Consider the following 25,541-nt stretch of genomic DNA (forward strand, 5'->3'; position numbering starts at 1 on the left):
TTGTTTGGTTACTGTGACTGTAAAAGGTTGTTTGGTTACTGTGACTGTAAAAGGTTGTTTGGTTACTGTGACTGTAAAATGTTGTGTTGTTACTGTGACTTTAAAAGGTTGTTTGGTTACTGTGACTGTAAAAGGTTGTTTGGTTACTGTGACTTTAACATGGTGGTTGGTTACTGTGACTGTAAAAGGTTGTTTAGTTACTGTGACTGTAAAAGGTTGTTTGGTTACTGTGACTGTAAAAGGTTGTTTGGTTACTGTGACTTTAAAAGGTTGTTTGGTTACTGTGACTGTAAAAGGTTGTTTGGTTACTGTGACTTTAACATGGTGGTTGGTTACTGTGACTTTAACATGGTGGTTGGTTACTGTGACTTTAACATGGTGGTTGGTTACTGTGACTTTAACATGGTGGTTGGTTACTGTGACTTTAACATGGTGGTTGGTTACTGTGACTTTAACATGGTGGTTGGTTACTGTGACTTTAACATGGTGGTTGGTTACTGTGACTTTAACATGGTGGTTGGTTACTGTGACTTTAACATGGTGGTTGGTTACTGTGACTTTAACATGGTGGTTGGTTACTGTGACTTTAACATGGTGGTTGGTTACTGTGACTTTAACATGGTGGTTGGTTACTGTGACTTTAAAAGGTTGTTTGGTTACTGTGACTTTAACATGGTGGTTGGTTACTGTGACTTTAACATGGTGGTTGGTTACTGTGACTTTAACATGGTGGTTGGTTACTGTGACTTTAACATGGTGGTTGGTTACTGTGACTGTAAAAGGTTGTTTGGTTACTGTGACTTTAACATGGTGGTTGGATACTGTGACTAACAGATTGTAATGTTTGGTTGCTGTAACAGGTAGTGAAGTGGGGCTGATGGTGAAGCAGGAACCTGGTTTTGTAGCCGTCTCCAGGGAACACGTCACCGAGGAAGACGTGGAGATATTCACGCAGGTCCAAGAGCTCTCGTCGCAGGTGAAGAAATAAACTCTCAATCACACTTCACCCCTATCACCTGATCAAGACAAGTTAGATCTAGCCTGTAGTTTAACATTTTAAATTCTAAATTTAAGTTTGTCACCCCCAGAAAAAATTCTGACCTGAAAAGTAGTTTAGTGTCAAGAAGGGTCCACATCCCATTGTTGAAGTTGCTGTTGAAAGATACTGCCTGTGTCAGACTGTTTGAATGCTTGTGGTACGACATTATGTTTTGTTTTGTCATGTTTAGAGAAATGGAACCATGACCATCACTGACTCTGGACGATTCCCTGCCTTCATAGAGTTTGGGAAGTATTGTATCCAAACCTGGTACTCTTCTCCTTACCCACCTGAATACTCGAGGTAAGCTTCATTTTTTTTACTCAGCCAAATTCGGACAAATCAATGTTATTAGACCCAGTTTAAAAAACATTGTCCTTGTCCTATAGAAATACTGTATTTTGAGAGCATTATACCAGTGATCGGATTTACTGTGTTTTCTAGGCTTTTAATTTGCAAGCTGAAATACAAATTGTCTTGTTATCTCTGTCGTTGGCAGATTGCAAAAGCTTTACCTGTGTGAGTTCTGTCTGAAGTACATGAGAAGCAAAAACATCCTACAGCGACACACCAAGAAGTGTGGCTGCTTTCACCCTCCGGCCAATGAGATTTACAGGAAGGACGACCTTTCAGTGTTCGAGGTCAGAGTTCACTCTTCACAGTAGTAAAGCAATGGTTGTGTCCCAAATGGCAGTATATTCCCTATATATAGTGCCATACTATTGACCATATATATATTTATTATTATTATTATTATTATTATTATTATTATATGTATTATTATTATTATATATATATATATTTATATATATATATATATATTTATTATTATTATTATTATTATATATAATAATATATATTTATATATATATATATATATTTATTATTATTATTATTATTATTATATATAATAATATATATTTATATATAATAATAATAATAATAATAATAATATATATATATATATATATATAAAATAATATATATATATATATATATATTATATATATATATTTATTATATATATATATATTTATTATATATATATATATATATTATTATATATAATAATAATAATAATAATAAATATATATTAATATATATAATAATAATAATAATAATAATTATATATATATATATATATAATAATATATATATTTCTGGCCATTTTGAGCCTGTATTCAAACCCACAAATGCTGATGCTCTAGATACCCAATTAGTCTAAAGAAGGCCAGTTTTATTGCTTCTTTAATCAGGACAACAGTTTTCAGCTGTGCTAACATCATTGCGAAATGGTTTTCTAATGATCAATTAGCCTTTTAAAATGATAAACTTGGATTAGCTAACACAAAGTTCCATTGGAACACAAGAGTGATGGTTGCTGATAATGGGCCTCTGTACACCTATGTAGATATTCCATAAAAAAAATCTGCCGTTTCCAACTAGAATAGTAATTTACAACATTAACAATATCTACACTGTATTTCTGATCAATTTTATGTTATTTTAATGGACAAAAAAAAAGTGCTTTTCTTTCAAAAACAAGGACATTTCTAAGTGACCCCAAACTTTTGAACAGGTGTGTGTGTGTGTGTGTGTGTGTGTGTGTGTGTGTGTGTGTGTGTGTGTGTGTGTGTGTGTGTGTGTGTGTGTGTGTGTGTGTGTGTGTGTAAAGACGATTAGATCCATTTGAATCCCACCTTGTAACACAACAAAATGTGGAAAAAGTCCAGGGGTGTAAATACTTTCTGAAGGCACTGAATTATAGTGCACTACTTTGAAGCAGATTCTTTATTGGCCTGGTCAAATTGCAGTGCACTTAAAAGGGGAATTGAGTTCCATTTGAGATGTTGCCCCGTGATCATGGTGCTGCACCTGTGTGAAATGTGACTGAATGGTTCTGAAGAACAGGAGGAAAGAATTCAACTTGGTTGGTTTTGAATTTGAACAATGTTCTTATGCTGGTCTTGTTCTGTGTTTAGGTTGATGGAAATGTCAGCAAGCTCTTCTGCCAAAACCTCTGCCTGTTAGCCAAGCTGTTCCTGGATCACAAGACCCTATATTACGACGTGGAGCCTTTCCTTTTCTACATACTAACGAAGAACGACGACAAAGGATGTCACCTTGTGGGTTATTTCTCCAAGGTGAGGATATTCAACAGCATGAAAGATGTTTTCTTTCATCCAGTTGGACAACGTTTTGATTAATGCAGTGACACTGTCTTTACTATATTAGTCATGATTAATGCAGTGACACTGTCTTTACTATATTAGTCATGATTAATGCAGTGACACTGTCTATACTATATATTAGTCATGATTAATGCAGTGACACTGTCTATACTGTATATTAGTCATGATTAATGCAGTGACACTGTCTTTACTATATTAGTCATGATTAATGCAGTGACACTGTCTTTACTATATTAGTCATGATTAATGCAGTGACACTGTCTAACTATATTAGTCATGATTAATGCAGTGACACTGCCTTTACTATATTAGTCATGATTAATGCTAATGCAGTGACACTGTCTATACTATATTAGTCATGATTATTGCAGTGACACTGTCTATACTATATTAGTCATGATTAATGCAGTGACACTGTCTATACTATATTAGTCATGATTAATGCAGTGACACTGTCTATACTATATTAGTCATGATTAATGCAGTGACACTGTCTATACTATATTAGTCATGATTAATGCAGTGTCACTATCTATACTATATTGGTCATCTTAAAAGCTAAATGTATTCTCAAGGGATTGTGCGCGTTCATGTACGTGTCTGTGTGCACCATTGTGTGTGTGCGTGCGTGTGCGTGTGTGCTTTAGACAAGGACAGTGACACGTGCAGTAAATTGCCAGCTTCAGCAGAGCTCTGACATACTTGATCTGTTTCCCCTTCCCTCAGGAAAAGCTTTGCCAGCAGAAGTACAATGTCTCCTGTATAATGATCATGCCTCAGTACCAAAGGCGAGGCTTTGGAAGGTTCCTCATTGATTTCAGTAAGTCCCTTAATGCGTTCTAAGAACATAAAACTCAATGCCAGCCTGATTCTAGAATGCTTGCCTGATTTTAAAATGTTTCCTCGGGTGTAGATTTGTGTCAGTCAGGTGCTTGTGAATTCGTTGAAATGTGTAAATCAAGGCAATTTATACTGATCAAAAATATAAATGCAACAATTTCAAAGATTTTACTGAATTACAGTTCATATGAGGAAATCAATCAATTGAAATACATTCATTAGGCCCTAATCTATAGATTTTACATGACTGGGAATACAGATACCTTAAACTAAATGGGCCTCAGGATCTCATCATGGTATTTCTGTGCATTAAAATTGCCATTGATAAAATGCAATTGTGTTGTCTGTAGCTTATGCCTGCCCTTACCATAACACTAACGCCACCACGGGGCACTCTGTTCACAACATTGACATCAGCAAACTGCTCGCCGACATGTGGTCTTCGGTTGTGAGGCCAGTTGGACGTCCTGCCAAATTCCCTAAAACGAAGTTGGAGGCGGCTTATGGTAGAGAAATTAACATTCAATTGTCTGGCAACAGCTCTGGTGGATATTCCTGCAGTCAGCATGACAATTGCACACTCCCTCAACTTGAGACATCTGTGGCATTGTGTTTGTGTGACAAAACTACACATTTTAGTGGCCTTTTATTGTTCCCAGTACAAGGTGCACCTGTGTAATGGTCATGCTGTTTAGTCAGCTTCTTGATATGCCACACCTGTCAGGTGGATGGATTATCTTGGCAAAAGAGAAACGTTCACTAACAGGGATGTAAACAAATGTATGCACAACATTTGAGAGAAATACGCTTTTTGTGTGTAATGGAACATTTCTGGGATCTTTTATTTCAACTCATGATGGGACCGCGTTGCATTTATATTTTCGTTCAGTGTACTTGCATAAGAGTATGTTTTCAATAATATAATCGGGACGTTCTGGTGTACTTATGAAAACAACTGCTGCCTAGAGACGGCATTGTGTTTAGGTGCCAGATTTGGACAGTTTGTCATAGCTATTTTAATTAGTACACTTTTTTAATCTTTGGAGGAGTGGTGCGTGTGTGTGTGTGTGTGTGTGTATGTTCGTACGATGTAATGGAGCGTTTGATTTCCTGCCCATTTGGTGGGAGAGAGAGAGAGAGAGAGGGAGAGAGAGAATGGATGTGTGATATTGACAGTGTGTTGATAACAGGGAGAGAGGGATTAAGAAGAGATTGAACACAGCTGAGTTCTGAGCTCAAAGAGGGCTTTATTGGAAAATGTCATGTGTCCTAAATGTCACCCTATGTAGTGCGCTACTTTTGACCATGGTCCTACAGGGCTGTAGTGCACTAACTAGGGAAAAGGGTGCCATTTGGACTGTACACTGTGGCTTTGGAATTGGAAGTTGTTCAGATTAAAAAATGTTCTGCTTTTTTATTGGATGGTATTAGAGAAACACTTTGTCTCAGGTAGCTTCGCTGCGCGAGGGAAAGCATTAGCTTCGTTTGCCAGCGTGAATAATGCATTTCTTTCTCTCTCTCTCTAATCATTACCCCCAGTGGATTCCAAATAGGCTTTTTGTTTAGATTTACAGATGGTAAAACATTTAGTAAAACACACAGAATAAAATATGACTTGTTAGTGTTAGAATATTATTTTCTGTGTTCTAACTTATTACTCTTGTTCTAGCAGTATATTTATTTTTTTGGGGGGTAAATTATTGACAATTCTCTTATTTCTCCTGAGCTTTGGGTAATGAACATTTGTCATAATGACTGGCATATTATGTATTCAGTGTTTGGTGATTAGATGTGCTTGTTTGGTTCCTGGTAGTGGGTGCACACATTAAAAGACATTCATTAATTTCAAGCTGCTTATAATGGATGACCCTTGACAGAACAGCTCTAAAACAAATTACACACAGACACCGCTACCTTTTTTACGTTTCGTTTTTTCCTCTTCGTCTCTAATAAGTGCAGCCTTTTGTGAGAAATGACATCCAGCTGCTTCTCCTCCATTTGTTCTGTGGCTTTGTTTCCTCCTCCCCCCCCCCCCCCCTCTTCTCATCTCCCCCTTCCTCTCCATCTCCTTTTGTTGCCCTTGGCAGCATGTATCATAGCTGACAGAGGTTGAAGGAGAGGGAAACTGATTGCCTCCCTTTCTACTGTTTGAAGGTGAAAATGGATCTGCTCCCCAACACAGGATGTCACGACATATTATGAATGTCATTTTTGACAGGGACGGAGATTGAAATGAAATCTAAGACATGCAGCTGTCTCTGGCTAGCATGTGTTTTTTGTCTTTTTTAGGTTGCATAGTAACCTACTTTCTCACAAAATGGTATTGTTTGAATGTGGGCCGTGTCCCCAAATCTGGCCTGTCTACTACTTATTTACACTGCATACTGTGTACTAATCGCACAACATACTAATTAGAACACACTGTTTAGTTAAAACGAATGCAGGAAGCATCAAATAACGGCACACTAGGCTCCTCCTACTGAGAGTGCATCATCTAATGTACAGTTGTGTTGATTTCCGCCATTCATTCATTTTGGTACAACCTCTTCCCTCAGCTGATTATCAGCTGTTGTCAGACCTCATGGGTCTCCGAATAGGATTCTCTTCCCCGACAGAGTGAATTCTACTAGAAGAAAGGCTCAAATTTAGTATGACATCCTGGCATCTAAAGTATGCAACATTATCTGAATTCGGGTTGTCTATGTAACCGCAGTATTGTTTCATTTGAATGTCTTGTTAGTCTCCAACAGTAGGTAACCTATCTGACTTGAGATCATTTTTAATTACATAATCAGCCCATTTATGTATGGGATAATCATTGAGGGGCTGCGCGTTCCATAGAAAGTGTGTTCCACGACGCGCTAACTGAGTGGAACTAACCTTCCACAGAGTGCCAATATTTTCCACAGAACACATGGAGCCCCAAGTTCCTTTTTATACCATGGCTATAATTTAGTACTTTTACCACTAGACAGTAGTTGCCTTGGTAACTAAACAGATTTGCTAGTTTAGCTAACCAAACCGTCAGTCCTACCTTGCTATTATGTAGGGCCGCCCCCAATTAGTTGACTGGTCAATTTTTTTTTGTCTGTAACAAATACAGAACCAGTCAGAAGTTTGAACACACTTACTCATTCAAGGGTTTTCCTTCATTTTGACTATTTTTTTACATGGTAGAATAGTAGTGAAGACATCAACACTATGAAATAACACATGGAATCGTGTAGTAACCAAAAAAGTGGAAAACAAATCTAAATATATTTTAGATTCTTAGCCAACCTTTGCCTTGATGACAGCTTTGCACACTCTTGCCATTCTCTCTACCAGCTTCATGAGGTAGTCACCTGGAATGCATTTCAATTAACAAGTGTGAACTTGTTAGAAGAACTTTGAAAGTTTCTTCAAGTGTAGTCGCAAAAACCATTAAGCCAGTAACCGAAAGGTTGCTAGATCGAATCCCCTGAGATCGAATCCCCTGAGATCGAATCCCCGAGCTGACAATGTAAAAATCTGTCATTCTGCCCCTGAACAAGGCACTGTTCCTAGGCTGTCATTATAAATAAGAATTTGTTCTTAACTGACTTGCCTAGTTAAATAAAGGTTACATTTAAAAAATAATAATAATAATAATAATTGAAAAGTGCTATGATGAAACTGTCTCTCATAAGGACCGCCACAGGAAAATAAGACCCAGAAGTTACCTGTGCTGCAGATGATAAGTTCATTAGAGTTGCCAGCCTCAGAAATTGCAGCCCAAATAAATGCTTCGCAGAGTTCAAGTAACAGACACATTTCAACATCAACTGTTCAGAGGAGAATCAGGCCTTCACCACTACTAAAGGACACCAATAGTAAGATGAGACTTGCTTGGACGAAGAAACAAGAGCAATGGACATTAGACCAGTGGAAATCTGTCCTTTGGTCTGATGAGTCCAAATTTGAGATTTTTGTGATTTTTGATCTTTGTGAGACGTGGAGTAGGTGAACAGGTCTCCGCATGTGTAGTTCCCACCGTGAGGCATGGAGGAGGAGGTGTGGGGTTGCTTTGCTGGTGACACTGTCTATGATTTATTTAGAATTCAAGGCACACTTAACCAGCATGGCTACCACAGCATTCTGCAGCGGTACACCATCCTATCTGGTTTGCGCTTAGTTGGACTATCATTTGTTTTTCAACAGGACAATGACCCAAAACACACCTCCAGGCTGTGTAAGGGCTATTTGACCAAGGAGAGTGATGGAGTGCTGCATCAGATGACTTGGCCTCCACATTCACCCGACCTCAACCCAATTGAGATGGTTTGGGATGAGTTGGACCGCAGAGTGAAGGGCTATTTTCTTGCCTGCCGAAATTCTCCTCCCACCTTCTATTTTGGGACTGCAAGGCCTGGCACGCTTCATAATCATTTTGGTAGCTCATGTTGACCAGTAGAGTGTAATACAGAGTAAAGTAAAATTATTTATTAGTATTTATTAGTATAAATACAGAAAGTAAAATTAGAGTATAAAGAAACATAAACATGTATTTTAGAAACCTTTTCTAATGTTTAAGGAAATAAAAATAATATATATTGTCACACAAAAATAGAAAGGTAAGTTTGTTAACAAACATTAAATAGGAAATACAAATGTATATATTTGCATAATAAGATATAATATGACAAATCACAAATAAAAGACAATAAATAACATAAATAAATTGAAAAGCTGCAACACATTTAGTTCCTCTTTTTATTGAAAGTTTTCCAGGTGATACCGTCGCCTGGACCTCAAGCCCAACCTCGTCCTGACAGGCAGCGCAGACACAATCCTCCTATGATAGGATGGTACCGGACCGGTGGAACCAACGTGGGCTTGCGGTCACAACCAATCTGACATTTATGATGAAAATGTTCATATATTTAGCACATTAAATACATTTTCTTGTTTTACAATTATCTCATCAAACAACAAAGTGGATAATACTACCTCTATAAATATTACTACTTATACAAATTCTTACTCGTAAAAATGTGCCTTTTTTAGAAGTGAACAAGAAATGACCCAGGTAGTGTCTTCCTCATTATTGTCCACCTCACCACAGAAGTGGCACAGTTAGCTCAGGTCATCTAGCAAAACATCATGTCAAGTAGTCTATACATCTTTTCATGTATTTTTCTGAGCAAACGGGGAACAAGGGAATAGTATTGGTTTCTTGTAACACAATTATTTAAATACATGTGTTTTAGTGGCTATCTAGTCAAAAGGTGGATCAAAGATAACCTTGAAAGATCCATATAAATGTTTTTTCAACTTACCACCTGTGGGCGTCAGGCCCTCATACCACCCTCATGGAGTCTGTTTCTGACCGTTTGAGCAGACACATGCACATTTGTGGCCTGCTGGAGGTAATTTTGCAGGGCTCTGGCAGTGCTCCTCATGCTCCTCCTTGCACAAAGGCGGAGGTAGCGGTCCTGCTGCTGGGTTGTTGCCCTCCTACGGCCTCCTCCACGTCTCCTGATGTACTGTACTGTCTCCTGGTAGCGCCTCCATGCTCTGGACACTACGCTGACAGACACAGCAAACCTTCTTGCCACAGCTCGCATTGACGTGCCATCCTGGATGAGCTGCACTACCTGAGCCACTTGTGTGAGTTTTAGACTCCGTATCATGCTACCACTAGAGTGAAAGCACAGCCAGCATTCAAAAGTGACCAAAACATCAGCCAGGAAGCATAGGAACTGAGAAGTGGTCTGTGGTTTTCACCTGCAGAACCACTCCTTTATTGGGCGTATCTTGCTAATTGCCTATAATTTCCACCTGTTGTCTATGCCATTTGCGCAACAGCATGTGAAATTTATTGTCAATCAGTGTTGCTTCCTAAGTGGACAGTTTGATTTCACAGAAGTGTGATTGACTTGGGAGTTACATTGTGTTGTTTTAAGTGTTCCCTTTATTTTTTTGAGCAGTGTATATTCTGTATTATGTGTGTATGTCTTAGTAGTGCCTCAGCGGCTCTTACCGGCAGAGTCCAGCGGTTGTGTTCATTGGTGATGCCAATAATGTACTTGTACATCATTGGATCAATCTGAAATTTAAAAAGAGCAAGGATACAGTTGCTTGAGTTCAGAATCTGTCAGATATAATATTATAATATTATGAGAATAATCCAACTGACCTTAAGTTTTAATTTCTTGCTCCCCCAAGTGCCAGTCATTTTAAAGGTGTCAATGTAGAAAGCTGCTCGGTTGACTGCCTGGTAAAGTTTCTGCACCAGATGGAACATGTAGGCATTGATGGTCTGACAGAAGAAGAAAAATGAAAGGCAGTGAAGGTAAATCTGTTACATGGGGGAAAAACAGCCATTTAGGTTTTCCTTATAAATACAGATGAATCACACACATACAGTGTTTTTACATATACTGTATGTGCAACACAGTCTTACCTCACTTTCCAGCTCCATATTTGGACCAGTTCTGTGGAGATAGCGATAAAAGATTTGATATGGGCCGATTCTAAACAACAGCACATATACAGTGCCTTGCGAAAGTATTCGGCCCCCTTGAACTTTGCGACCTTTTGCCACATTTCAGGCTTCAAACATAAAGATATAAAACTGTATTTTTTTGTGAAGAATCAACAACAAGTGGGACACAATCATGAAGTGGAACGACATTTATTGGATATTTCAAACTTTTTTAACAAATCAAAAACTGACAAATTGGGCATGCAAAATTATTCAGCCCCCTTAAGTTAATACTTTGTAGCGCCACCTTTTGCTGCGATTACAGCTGTAAGTCGCTTGGGGTATGTCTCTATCAGTTTTGCACATCGAGAGACTGACATTTTTTCCCATTCCTCCTTGCAAAACAGCTCGAGCTCAGTGAGGTTGGATGGAGAGCATTTGTGAACAGCAGTTTTCAGTTCTTTCCACAGATTCTCGATTGGATTCAGGTCTGGACTTTGACTTGGCCATTCTAACACCTGGATATGTTTATTTTTGAACCATTCCATTGTAGATTTTGCTTTATGTTTTGGATCATTGTCTTGTTGGAAGACAAATCTCCGTCCCAGTCTCAGGTCTTTTGCAGACTCCATCAGGTTTTCTTCCAGAATGGTCCTGTATTTGGCTCCATCCATCTTCCCATCAATTTTAACCATCTTACCTGTCCCTGCTGAAGAAAAGCAGGCCCAAACCATGATGCTGCCACCACCATGTTTGACAGTGGGGATGGTGTGTTCAGCTGTGTTGCTTTTACGCCAAACATAACGTTTTGCATTGTTGCCAAAAAGTTCAATTTTGGTTTCATCTGACCAGAGCACCTTCTTCCACATGTTTGGTGTGTCTCCCAGGTGGCTTGTGGCAAACTTTAACCGACAGTTTTTATGGATATCTTTAAGAAATGGCTTTCTTCTTGCCGCTCTTCCATAAAGGCCAGATTTGTGCAATATACGACTGACTGATTGTTGTCCTATGGACAGAGTCTCCCACCTCAGCTGTAGATCTCTGCAGTTCATCCAGAGTGATCATGGGCCTCTTGGCTGCATCTCTGATCAGTCTTCTCCTTGTATGAGCTGAAAGTTTAGAGGGACGGCCAGGTCTTGGTAGATTTGCAGTGGTCTGATACTCCTTCCATTTCAATATTATCGCTTGCACAGTGCTCCTTGGGATGTTTAAAGCTTGGGAAATGTTTTTGTATCCAAGTCCGGCTTTAAACTTCTTCACAACAGTATCTCGGACCTGCCTGGTGTGTTCCTTGTTCTTCATGATGCTCTCTGCGCTTTTAACGGACCTCTGAGACTATCACAGTGCAGGTGCATTTATACGGAGACTTGATTACACACAGGTGGATTGTATTTATCATCATTAGTCATTTAGGTCAACATTGGATCATTCAGAGATCCTCACTGAACTTCTGGAGAGAGTTTGCTGCACTGAAAGTCGTTCCACTTCATAATTGTGTCCCACTTGTTGTTGATTCTTCACAAAAAAATACAGTTTTATATCTTTATGTTTGAAGCCTGAAATGTGGCAAAAGGTCGCAAAGTTCAAGGGGGCCGAATACTTTCGCAAGGCACTGTACATTTTTTCCTCCCCAAGCCTCTGCAACACCTGGAAGGATGTACCTGTAAGTGTACTGAGATATATAAATGGATCAACCTGACAAGATTACATACATACATACATGTTTATATCAGTAGCTGGTGTGGTGGCTGTGGAGGATGCTGGTGTTGTGGAGGTGGAGGATGCTGGTGTGGTGGAGGTGGAGGATGCTGGTGTGGTGGAGGTGGAGGATGCTGATGTGGTGGCTCAGGAGGTGGAGGATGCTGATGTGGTGGCTCAGGAGGTGGAGGATTCTGGTGTGGTGGAGGTGGAGGATGCTGGTGTGGTGGGGGTGGAGGATGCTGGTGTGGTGGGGGTGGAGGATGCTGGTGTGGTGGCTGAGGAGGTGGAGGATGCTGGTGTGGTGGAGGTGGAGGATGCTGATGTGGCTGAGGAGGATGCTGGTGTGGTGGCTGAGGATGCTGGTGTGGTGGCTGTGGAGGTGGAGGATGCTGATGTGGTGGCTGAGGAGGATGCTGGTGTGGTGGCTGATGAGGTAGAGGAAGGATCCTGGTGTGGTGGCTGATGAGGTAGAGGAAGGATGCTGGTGTGGTGGCTGATGAGGTAGAGGAAGGATGCTGGTGTGGTGGCTGAGGAGGCTGCTGATTTTATTTTATGAGGGATCCGAGGAGTCTCCTCTATATGAGGCCTCAGGTGATCCACACTTATTTTTGTCATCTTCCAAGTCCGCGATTTTCCCTTCGAGACCGAGAATCGTATATATGGTCGAGATAGTTGGGATCTAGTCTGCCCCTTTCCTCTTCATTCATGAGGGGGGGGGGGGGGGGGGGTTGGGATTTCCTTAATTTTGTGGCTAGAGTCAAATACTTTCTGTGGCACACACTACTGGTCAACTTGAGCTACCAAATTCAAGAAAGATTTCAGATCCAGGCACCCTCTCATTTTAACAATAAATTGTCGAGGTCACCCCCTTTCCTAGGGAGGGTGACATGTTCGATGCCGATATAACGAAGGGACGAAATAGTGGTTCACTTCCAAAAAGTGGGCCTCAACTGGGTAAGTCTTGTTTTTGCACCTAATTGTGCTACGGTGCTCCAAGATTCTTACTTTCAGTTTGCGCTTCATTTTAGGACAAGATAAATAACTGCCTTTGTAAAGCATGTGATAACACCTTTTGATTGGGATTTGTGTCCTTGTTTGACGGTGCTTGAAGGATCTACATTTGTAAGTGCCATTGTATTAAGCACAGCCATTACACTTGTAGTTTCCATCCGGGTAGAGGCGCAAATAGACTTGTTTGTGCGGGTGTATTTTGGGGGTGGTAAATCAGAGTTTACCAGCTGATCTCTGGGATTTCTGCCCTGCGAGAATACGACCAAGGGTGGGTTTGAAAACACATTACCGATACTGTCATTAGATTCTAGAATGTGCCATTGTTTGAACGATTCCCTTAATTTATTCAGAGCACTTTGAATAGCGCGTAGTTAGAACGCGAGAATGCTTCTTTTTGCCAGACTGTCCTTGAAAGAGATCATGTCTCGATTTGTTTGGGATTTTCTCAATGGCAGTATTAATATGACCGTTTTTGTCTGATTTCTGTCAATCTTATCTTTTTTGATTCGACAGAGTTGGCTGTAGGGTAAACGTGTGACAACTATCATCCCTCAACAAACTGTTAGGATCAGTAGGTTTCCTGTAAAGATCAGTGTATGGAACGTTATCCTCACGCAAAATCAAAAGATCAAGGAAACTGATTTGACGTGTGTCAGACTGCATAGTAAATCTCAGGTGCTCAGAACAGGAGTTCAGAAAAGCATGGGAACGCCCTGGAGCTGTTTTGCATCACCCCTCCATAGAACAAAAATATAATTAATGTACCGTTTCCATATAAGAATGTTAGTTAATCATTTTTTATTTTTTATTATTGTATCAATTATGCTTTTTATATGTTTTGTTTGTAGCTGTAAATCAACCAATGACATCAAGCCACACGCAGCCATGATTACAGACACCTGTTGTGTCCTTCCAAACTATATAAATTAGTGACCCGTGGTGTTTGTCATTATACATCGGATCTCCTAGAGTGTTGCTCTCTTATTGGTTAGCTAAACCAGCAAGCCTGTGTATTTGGTTACCACGGCAACTACTGGAGCTATCTAGTCAAACTTTGCTAGCTGGCTACTCCAGGGGACGTTGGAACACATTTCTACCAGCAAATGTGTTCAATTATAGCCATGGTATTGTAATGAAACCGTCAGGGAGCATGTCTCAAACTCTCGACCTTCTAGCCCGAAGTCCTCATCGACTGTGCCGCAAAAGCACGCTCGAGCGGCAGAGTCGATATCCGAGCTTGTAAACCCAGGGTCGTTACACTATGAAAGGGGATAATCAACTCGGGGCTCTATGTGTCCTCTGAAAAATAATGCAACTCTGTGGAAGGTCACACCTACTTTCCACGTAGTTCATTATTTTCCATAGAACGCATAGCTCCTCGTAGATTATACATAATCAGCATATTAGTAGTAATAACTTGTTGTTGGTTAGGATGATGGAGAGTGTGTGTATTATTGCAGTGACGAGGGGAATTACAGAAAGTGTCTTGTCTGTCCACTATCATTATTATATTTCTAAGGAAGTAGGTAGAGAGCAACAGTCGAGTCTCGGTTCCTGATAAGTTAGGCTAGTCACTGTGGATCTAGGGCAAGGAGAGATGGGGAGCTCAACATCGAGGTAAGGACAACAGTTGAAGAGAGAAGAAACCCCTGTGAGTGGGGGCCAGAGGGGCCCACACATCATTTGAATGTGTCTTTTTTTTAGGTTACCTACCGTCTCACAAAAATTGTTGTTTTGTTATAATAGGTCATTTTAGGTCAGCTACTGCGTCTTTTCCATGTTATGTCGTCATCTTCTCACGCCATTTTGTTTTGTTATAATAGGTCATTTTAGGTCAGCTACTGCGTCTTTTCCATGTTATGTCGTCATCTTCTCACGCCATGTTGTTTTGTTATAATAGGTCATTTTAGGTCAGCTACTGCGTCTTTTCCATGTTATGTCGTCATCTTCTCACGCCATGTTGTTTTGTTATAATAGGTCATTTTAGGTCAGCTACTGCGTCTTTTCCATGTTATGTCGTCATCTTCTCACGCCATGTTGTTTTGTTATAATAGGTCATTTTAGGTCAGCTACTGCGTCTTTTCCATGTTATGTCGTCATCTTCTCACGCCATGTTGTTTTATTATAATGTGTCTGTTTCAGGTTACCTTCTCACGAGGCAGGAAGGACAAGCTGGCTCCCCAGAGAAGCCTCTGTCAGATCTGGGTCGCTTATCCTACCTGGCATATTGGAAAAGTGTCATGGTGGAGTACCTCTATAAGCAGCCAGATAAACACATCAGCATTAAAGGAATCAGCAAGGCCACTGGGATGTGCCCACATGACATTACTGCTACTCTCCACAACCTCCGCATGATTGACAGACAGGACGGCAGGTCAGTCTTAACTCACACACTTGCTCTGTCTGTCTGTTTGTGTCCGTCTGTTTGTGTCCGTCTGTTTGTGTCTGTCTGTCTGTTTGTGTGTCTCTGTCTGTGTGTCTCTGTCTGTCTGTCTGTCTGTCAGCACGTGTTCCCTCCTTTCTGACACCTGTCTGGCCGACATCTGTCTGTCGGTTGTTTTGAACGTGGTCTCCATTAATGCAGCAAAATGTTGACAGAGTCTGGTCAAGTGACAGACCGACAGAAGAGCACCTGCTGCTATTCCATCATGAGAATCCTCTGTTTCAGCTTTATGGATGCCATGCATCATGCATCATGGATTTATTCTCATACAGATGGTCTTTTTGTTATTGGTTTACTGTTTAAGCACTTTGACAGTACTTACTGACAATTGCTAATATAAAAAAAACGATATATTGTTTGATTAATTGGTGTATGATTTCTGTCTAGCTTTGTTGTGATCAGAAGATATCGATTGATGTTCAGTTGCATAACTGAAAAATATTTTTGAAAGCTGGTGCTTTTTGACAGTTTATGATTGCTCCTCTCTAGGTTTGTGGTAATCGGAATAGATTGATTGATTGATCGATCTTGCTGATTATTACTCTAGGTTTGTGGTAATCGGAATAGATTGATTGATTGATCGATCTTGCTGATTATTACTCTAGGTTTGTGGTAATCGGAATAGATTGATTGATTGATCGATCTTGCTGATTATTACTCTAGGTTTGTGGTAATCGGAATAGATTGATTGATTGATCGATCTTGCTGATTATTACTCTAGGTTTGTGGTAATCGGAATAGATTGATTGATTGATCGATCTTGCTGATTATTACTCTAGGTTTGTGGTAATCGGAATAGATTGATTGATTGATTGATCGATCTTGCTGATTATTACTCTAGGTTTGTGGTAATCAGAATAGATTGATTGATTGATCGATCTTGCTGATTATTACTCTAGGTTTGTGGTAATCGGAATAGACTGATTGATTGATCGATCTTGCTGATTATTACTCTAGGTTTGTGGTAATCAGAATAGACTCAGTGTTTCCCCTGTATTAATTTAGCAGTAGTGGGCCACTCCAGAGTATATGATTTAAAAATATATATATTTTAAATAAAACATTTTTTTTTAAATGGGATGGTAAAACATGTTCAGTGTAAACTTAAATGATTAAAACCATAGAAAAAGTATTTGGAAAAGATAATGTACCGATATATATTTAAATAACATAGTCTTTGAGAACTAACAATCACCAAAATATAAACTACAGTCGGGGAGAATCAAACATTAAATAAATGTCATGGCGTGGGGCCCACATTGATTTTGTTCGAATTTGCAAAATAACATGACATAAGCCATGGCAAAATGTGTTAAAATTGCTGTAAATTATCTTTAAAACTAGTGCTGGGCGATTAAGTACTTTTTCAGGTCGTTTTGGTTCGACCAAACCGTTCAGACGGTATCGACGATTTCGTGAGAAGACCAATTTTTTGGGGGGTTGTCTCGTGGTCGGACAAACACCGCTCTAACTCTGTCACCTTTCAAACACCGCTCTAACTCTGTCACCTTTCAAACGCCGCTCTAACTCTGTCACCTTTCAAACGGCGCTCTAACTCTGTCACCTTTCAAACACTGCTCTAACTCTGTCACCTTTCAAACGCCGCTCTAACTCTGTCACCTTTCAAACGCCGCTCTAACTCTGTCACCTTTCAAACGCCGCTCTAACTCTGTCACCTTTCAAACACCGCTCTAACTCTCACCTTTCAAACGCTGCTCTAACTCTGTCACCTTTCAAACACCGCTCTAACTCTGTCACCTTTCAAACGCCGCTCTAACTCTGTCACCTTTCAAACGCCGCTCTAACTCTGTCACCTTTCAAACACCGCTCTAACTCTGTCACCTTTCAAACACCGCTCTAACTCTGTCACCTTTCAAACGCCGCTCTAACTCTGTCACCTTTCAAACGGCGCTCTAACTCTGTCACCTTTCAAACACTGCTCTAACTCTGTCACCTTTCAAACGCCGCTCTAACTCTGTCACCTTTCAAACGCCGCTCTAACTCTGTCACCTTTCAAACGCCGCTCTAACTCTGTCACCTTTCAAACACCGCTCTAACTCTCACCTTTCAAACGCTGCTCTAACTCTGTCACCTTTCAAACACCGCTCTAACTCTGTCACCTTTCAAACGCCGCTCTAACTCTGTCACCTTTCAAACACCGCTCTAACTCTGTCACCTTTCAAACGCCGCTCTAACTCTGTCACCTTTCAAACGCCGCTCTAACTCTCTCACCTTTCAAACGCCGCTCTAACTCTGTCACCTTTCAAACACCGCTCTAACTCTGTCACCTTTCAAACGCTGCTCTAACTCTGTCACCTTTCAAACGCCGCTCTAACTCTCTCACCTTTCAAACACCGCTCTAACTCTGTCACCTTTCAAACACCGCTCTAACTCTGTCACCTTTCAAACGCCGCTCTAACTCTCACCTTTCAAACACCGCTCTAACTCTGTCACCTTTCAAACACCGCTCTAACTCTGTCACCTTTCAAACGCCGCTCTAACTCTGTCACCTTTCAAACGCTGCTCTAACTCTGTCACCTTTCAAACGCCGCTCTAACTCTGTCACCTTTCAAACGCCGCTCTAACTCTGTCACCTTTCAAACACCGCTCTAACTCTGTCACCTTTCAAACACCGCTCTAACTCTGTCACCTTTCAAACGCCGCTCTAACTCTGTCACCTTTCAAACGCTGCTCTAACTCTGTCACCTTTCAAATGTGCGACATGCGGTGGATTGAGATGCATCCAAGGCTAAAAAACAGATATCCCTTTAAAGGGACTGATTACGATACAAATGTTTATATTATGCGAATTAGATTTTTGCAGTGGCGCGGACATCGACCTTGAGTTGGAGGTTATTTTATTTTTTACAGGGACAGTGCACATTGATCAACGTTTCAGTAAAAGTGCCGGACCTTAGGGGGTTAATCGGAATTCCGAAGCCAGAACATAGGAAATATTCCATCGTTTGTCAGGTCCGATATAAGCCCATAGAAACGCATTGGTCTTATTATTGACAGATTTTGACGAGATTGAAACGTCGCTTTTTCTCTCTGACCCGTCTCTGTCCGAGCCGGAAAAAAACTGGCCCAATGGATTATGGTCATTGTAGTTAATTACCACGTTTCTGCGCTGACATAGGATCAAATAAAATGTTATTGGTCACATACAACATATGTAGCAGATGTTATTGCGGGTGTAGCGAAATGCTTGTGTTCCTACTGTAGCGCCAACAGTACAGTAATATCTAACAATTTACAACAATACACGCAAAATCTAAAAAATTAATAAATAATGGAATATAGAAATATTAGAAGGTGCCAGAGTCCGGGATAGAAATATATGTATATGATGGTGTGTGAAAAGACAATATGGGCAGTGCAGTGAGCTCCAAAAGTATTTGAAGAGTAACCATTTTTTGTTGTTGTTTGTGCTCTGTACACCAGCACTTTGGATGTGAAATGACACAGTGATGATGAGGTTAAAGGTTAAAGTGCAAACTCTCAGCTTTAATTTTTTTAGGCTGTTTCTGAGGGGTTACATAGTCACCCCCCATTTTAAGGGACCAAAAAGTATTGGGACAAATTCACTTCAGAAAGTGTTCACACCCCTTTAACTTTTAACACATTTTGTTGTTACAGCGTGAATTTCAAATGGATTACATTTAGATATGTTTTCTGTCACACACAATGACTCAAAGTGGAATTATGTTTTTTGAAAATGTCTCTTAAGTATTCAAACCCTTTTTTGTTGTTGTTTATGGCAAGACCAAATACATTCAGGAGTAAAAATGTGCTTAAGTTGCATGGACTCACTCTGTGTGCGATAATAGTGTTTAACATGATTTTTGAATTACTACCCCATCTCTGAACCCTACACATACAATTATCTGTAAGGTCCCTCAGTCAATCACTGGATTTCAAACACAGATTCAACCACAAAGACCAGGGAAGTATTCCAACACCTCACAAAGAAGGGCACCTATTTGTAGATTGGTATAAAAAAAGCAGACATTGAACATCCCTTTGAGCACGGTGAAGTCATTAATTACAATACAAAGATACTTCCTAACTCAGTTGCCGGAAGGAAATCACTCAGGGATTTCACCATGAGGCCAAAGGTGACTTTAAAACAGTTGCAGAATTTAATGGCTGTGATATTACAAACTGAGGATGGATCAACAACATTTTAGTTACACCACAATACTAACCTAACTGACATAGTGAAAAGAAGGAAGCCTGTACAGAATAAAATTGTCCAAAACATGTATCCTGTTTGCAACAAGGTATTAAAGTAATACTGCAACAAATGTGACAAAGCAATTAACTTTTTGTCCTGAATACAAAGTGTTATGTTTGGGGCAAATCCAATACAACCAATTACTGAGTACCACTCTCCATATTTTCAAGCATGGTGGTGGCATGTTATGGGTATGCTTGTAATTGTTAAGTACTGGGAAGTTTTTCAGGATAAAAAAAATAAACTGAATGGAACTAAAGCACAGGCAAAATCCTAGAGGGAAACCTAGTTGTCGGCATTCCACCAGACACTTGGCCCTTCTTACATCAGCTGATATCTCAAAGCGCTGTACAGAAACCCAGCCTAAAACCCCAAACAGCAAGCAATGCAGGTGTAATCGCTGCCAAATGTGATTCTAACATGTATTGACTCAGGAGGTTGAATACTTATCTAATCAATATACTGTATATTACTGTTTGAATTTTTTTATGCTGTTTTTTTTCCCCCACAAATGTTAGAATTTTTCTTCTAATTTGACAGAGTTTTGTTGGTAGATCGTTGACAAACAAATGACATAGCCATTATAATTCCACTTTGTAACACAACAAAATGTAGAACAGGTCAAGGGGTGTGAATACTTTCTGAAGGCATGGTAGATGTGCTAGTCAAAAGTGTAGTATTTGGCCTCATTCATAGCACACGATGATCACATCAACTCTGTTGGATGCATTTGGTTGTGTTTCAGATTATTTTGCGCCCAATAGAAATGAAGGGTAAATAATGTAATGTGTCATTTTGGAATCACTTTTATTGTAAACAGGAATATAATATATTTCCTGAATGAATCATGAATCATTTTGAGAAAGTTACAGATGCACAAATATCTTACCCCCAGAAAACTGCTAACCTCCCTTTGTTATTGTAATGGTGAGAGGTTAGCATGTCTTGGGGGTATGATCTAAAATGCTAACCTCCCCTAATTATTGGTAATTGTGAGAGGTTAGCATGTCTTGGGGGTATGATATAATATGCTAACCTCACCTGTTATTGTAATGGTGAGAGGTTAGCATGTCTTGGGGGTATGATCTAAAATGCTAACCTCCTTTGTTATTGTAATGGTGAGAGGTTAGCATGTCTTGGGGGTATGATCTAAAATGCTAACCTCCCCTAATTATTGGTAATGGTGAGAGGTTAGCATGTCTTGGGGGTATGATCTAAAATGCTAACCTCCCCTAATTATTGGTAATGGTGAGAGGTTAGCATGTCTTGGGGGTATGATATAATATGCTAACCTCACCTGTTATTGTAATGGTGAGAGGTTAGCATGTCTTGGGGGTATGATATAAAATGCTAACCTCCTTTGTTATTGTAATGGTGAGAGGTTAGCATGTCTTGGGGGTATGATCTAAAATGCTAACCTCCCCTGTTATTGTAATGGTGAGAGGTTAGCATGTCTTGGGGGTATGATATAATATGCTAACCTCACCTGTTATTGTAATGGTGAGAGGTTAGCATGTCTTGGGGGTATGATATAAAATGCTAACCTCCCCTGTTATTGTAATGGTGAGAGGTTAGCATGTCTTGGGGGTATGATATTTGTGTGTATGTACAGTGCATTCGGAAAGTATTCAGACCCCTTGACTTTTTCCACATTTTGTTACATTACAGCCTTATTCTAAAGTGGATTAAATCATTTTTTCCCTCATCAATCTACACACAATATCCCATAATGACAAAGCAGAAACAGGTGTTTAGTAATGTTTGCAAATTTATTTTAAAAAAAAAATGTACATCTGAAATGTCACATTTACGTAGGTATATTCAGACCCTTTACTCAGTACTTTGAAGCACCTTTGGCAGCGATCACAGCCTCGAGTCTTCTTGGGTGTGACCCTACAAGCTTGCCACATCTGTATTTGTGGAGTTTCTCCCATTCTTCTCTGCATATCCTCTCAAGCTCTGTCAGGTTGGATGGGAAGCGTCGCTGCACAGCAATTTTCAGTTCTCTCCACTGATGTTCGATTGGGTTCAAGTCCAGGCTCTGGCTGGGCCACTCAAGGACATTCAGAGACTTGTCCCGAAGCCACTCCTGCGTTATCTTGGCTGTGTGCTTAGGGTTGTTGTCCTGTTGGAAGGAGAACCTTTGCCCCAGTCTGAGGTCCTGAGCACTCTGGAGCAGATTTTCCTCAAGATCTGTTGCTCCATGTAGTGAATCTGTGATCCATGTAGACCAGGGCTGTCCAACCCTCTTCCTGGAGATCTACCGTCCTGTAGGTTTTCAGTCCAACCCTAATTTAGCAGTTCTGATTCAGCTAGTTAAGGTCTTGTTGAGCAGCTAATTAGTATAATCAGGTGTGTTAAATTAGGGTTGAACTGAAAACCCTCAGGACGGTAGATCTCCAGGAAGAGGGTTGGACTGAAAACCCACAGGACCGTAGTTCTCCAGAAAGAGGGTTGGACTGAAAACCCACAGGACCGTAGCTCTCCAGAAAGAGGGTTGGACTGAAAACCCACAGGACCGTAGTTCTCCAGAAAGAGGGTTGGACTGAAAACCCACAGGACCGTAGCTCTCCAGGAAGAGTGTTGGACTGAAAACCCACAGGACCGTAGCTCTCCAGAAAGAGGGTTGGACTGAAAACCCACAGGACCGTAGCTCTCCAGAAAGAGGGTTGGACTGCCCTGATGTAGTGAATCAGTATAGATTGATTGATTTTATCCTGTTGATTTATTACTCTAGGTTTGTGGTGATCCGAAGAGAGCGATTGATCCAGAGACACATGGAGAAGCTGCGAGTCACCCCCAGGCTGAACCAGGTCGACCCTGACGCCCTGCACTGGACCCCCGCTGTGGCCCTCAACTCTGTCCTGTCTGAGGAGGAGAGAGAGGCTGAGATGGATGTAAGTCTCGTGAAGACTCACACCACATATACACAGTGTTATTCCACTTTGCTCCTCAAGAGCTAATGGATATGCAGTGTTTTTGTTGTTTCAGCTCATCACTAAAACCCCAGTCAAACAATCAACTAATCACGGTCTTCAGTCTGGTCTAGAACATGATTAGGTAAATTAGGTGTTTGTGCTGGGCTGGTACAAAACCCTGCACACCCAGTATCTCTGCTCTAGTTCTATAGGCTTAGTCAGTATCTTCAGCTGAGGCTGTGTGATCATTCTACCCCCCCCTTACAGTCTGTTAAATGTATTGTTTGGTTAGCTTTCAGAGTTCAAACCAAGGACATTAATGGGCAAAGCCTGTTCACTGTCACTAGACATTTAATGTGGTGCAAAATTGCCCCAAATCAGTTCACTACATAATTAATAGTACTAAATATTCCATGAAATGCAATCTCTCCATGGTTGCTTAACAGCAAATTCTTCCTCTGCTTTGACACACACACACACACACACACCCAATCAACAAGAAGAGGCAGTCTAGTCACGTCATCATCATGGTGATTGAAATGTCATGATGTTAATTCAGATTGTGTTTGTTTGCCACGCGTATAGTGAAATGCTTAACGTGCAAAGCCCTACCCAACAGGTACAGCAGCGTTCAATATCAAAGCCCTACCCAACAGGTAAAGCAGTGTTCAATATCAAAGCCCTACCCAACAGGTAAAGCAGTGTTCAATATCAAAGCCCTACCCAACAGGTACAGTGTTCGATATCAAAGCCCTACCCAACAGGTACAGCAGCGTTCAATATCAAAGCCCTACCCAACAGGTACAGTGTTCAATATCAAAGCCCTACCCAACAGGTACAGTGTTCAATATCAAAGCCCTACCCAACAGGTACAGTGTTCGATATCAAAGCCCTACCCAACAGGTACAGCAGCGTTCAATATCAAAGCCCTACCCAACAGGTGCAGCAGTGCTCAATATCAAAGCCCTACCCAACAGGTACAGCAGTGCTCAATATCAAAGCCCTACCCAACAGGTACAGTGCTCAATATCAAAGCCCTACCCAACAGGTACAGCAGTGCTCAATATCAAAGCCCTACCCAACAGGTACAGTGTTCAATATCAAAGCCCTACCCAACAGGTACAGTGCTCAATATCAAAGCCCTACCCAACAGGTACAGTGTTCAATATCAAAGCCCTACCCAACAGGTACAGCAGTGCTCAATATCAAAGCCCTACCCAACAGGTACAGTGTTCAATATCAAAGCCCTACCCAACAGGTACAGTGTTCAATATCAAAGCCCTACCCAACAGGTACAGCAGTGTTCAATATCACAGCCCTACCCAACAGGTACAGTGTTCAATATCAAAGCCCTACCCAACAGGTAAAGCAGTGTTCAATATCAAAGCCCTACCCAACAGGTACAGTGTTCAATATCAAAGCCCTACCCAACAGGTACAACAGTGTTCAATATCAAAGCCCTACCCAACAGGTACAGTGTTCAATATCAAAGCCCTACCCAACAGGTACAGTGTTCAATATCAAAGCCCTACCCAACAGGTACAGCAGTGTTCAATATCAAAGCCCTACCCAACAGGTACAGTGTTCAATATCAAAGCCCTACCCAACAGTTACAGTGTTCAATATCAAAGCCCTACCCAACAGGTATAGTGTTCAACTTTTAAAGCCCTACCCAACAGGTACAGCAGTGTTCAATATCAAAGCCCTACCCAACAGGTACAGTGTTCAATATCAAAGCCCTACCCAACAGGTACAGCAGTGTTCAATATCAAAGCCCTACCCAACAGGTACAGTGTTCAATATCAAAGCCCTACCCAACAGTTACAGTGTTCAATATCAAAGCCCTACCCAACAGGTACAGCAGTGCTCAATATCAAAGCCCTACCCAACAGGTGCAGCAGTGTTCAATATCAAAGCCCTACCCAACAGGTACAGCAGTGTTCAATATCAAAGCCCTACCCAACAGGTACAGTGTTCAATATCAAAGCCCTACCCAACAGGTACAGTGTTCAATATCAAAGCCCTACCCAACAGTTACAGTGTTCAATATCAAAGCCCTACCCAACAGGTACAGTGTTCAATATCAAAGCCCTACCCAACAGGTACAGCAGTGTTCAATATCAAAGCCCTACCCAACAGGTACAGTGTTCAATATCAAAGCCCTACCCAACAGGTACAGCAGTGTTCAATATCAAAGCCCTACCCAACAGGTACAGTGTTCAATATCACAGCCCTACCCAACAGGTACAGTGTTCAATATCAAAGCCCTACCCAACAGGTACAGCAGTGCTCAATATCAAAGCCCTACCCAACAGGTACAGTGTTCAATATCAAAGCCCTACCCAACAGGTACAGTGTTCAATATCAAAGCCCTACCCAACAGGTACAGCAGTGTTCAATATCAAAGCCCTACCCAACAGGTACAGTGTTCAATATCAAAGCCCTACCCAACAGGTACAGTGTTCAATATCAAAGCCCTACCCAACAGGTACAGTGTTCAATATCAAAGCCCTACCCAACAGGTACAGTGTTCAATATCAAAGCCCTACCCAACAGGTACAGCAGTGTTCAATATCAAAGCCCTACCCAACAGGTACAGTGTTCAATATCAAAGCCCTACCCAACAGGTACAGTGTTCGATATCAAAGCCCTACCCAACAGGTACAGTGTTCAATATCAAAGCCCTACCCAACAGGTACAGCAGTGCTCAATATC

The 25,541-nt window shown here is 40.8% G+C and overlaps 1 protein-coding gene across 2 annotated transcripts in view; it reads left to right on the forward strand.

The window, feature by feature from the left end:
* The window catches only part of LOC110499546 (histone acetyltransferase KAT6B), a 101,842-nt gene that overhangs the window by 64,156 nt on the left and 12,145 nt on the right, over positions 1 to 25,541 (forward strand). For both annotated transcript variants that reach the window (XM_036956330.1, XM_036956331.1), the window contains exons 8-14: positions 861 to 976; positions 1,230 to 1,342; positions 1,539 to 1,680; positions 3,022 to 3,183; positions 3,958 to 4,051; positions 15,371 to 15,602; positions 22,646 to 22,805. In XM_036956330.1, coding sequence (XP_036812225.1) covers positions 861 to 976; positions 1,230 to 1,342; positions 1,539 to 1,680; positions 3,022 to 3,183; positions 3,958 to 4,051; positions 15,371 to 15,602; positions 22,646 to 22,805 — 1,019 coding nt within the window. The remainder of the gene's footprint in view (positions 1 to 860; positions 977 to 1,229; positions 1,343 to 1,538; positions 1,681 to 3,021; positions 3,184 to 3,957; positions 4,052 to 15,370; positions 15,603 to 22,645; positions 22,806 to 25,541) is intronic.

This window comes from Oncorhynchus mykiss, chromosome 20 (assembly GCF_013265735.2).
Source record: "Oncorhynchus mykiss isolate Arlee chromosome 20, USDA_OmykA_1.1, whole genome shotgun sequence".
In the NCBI taxonomy this organism is placed as follows: Eukaryota; Metazoa; Chordata; class Actinopteri; order Salmoniformes; family Salmonidae; genus Oncorhynchus; species Oncorhynchus mykiss.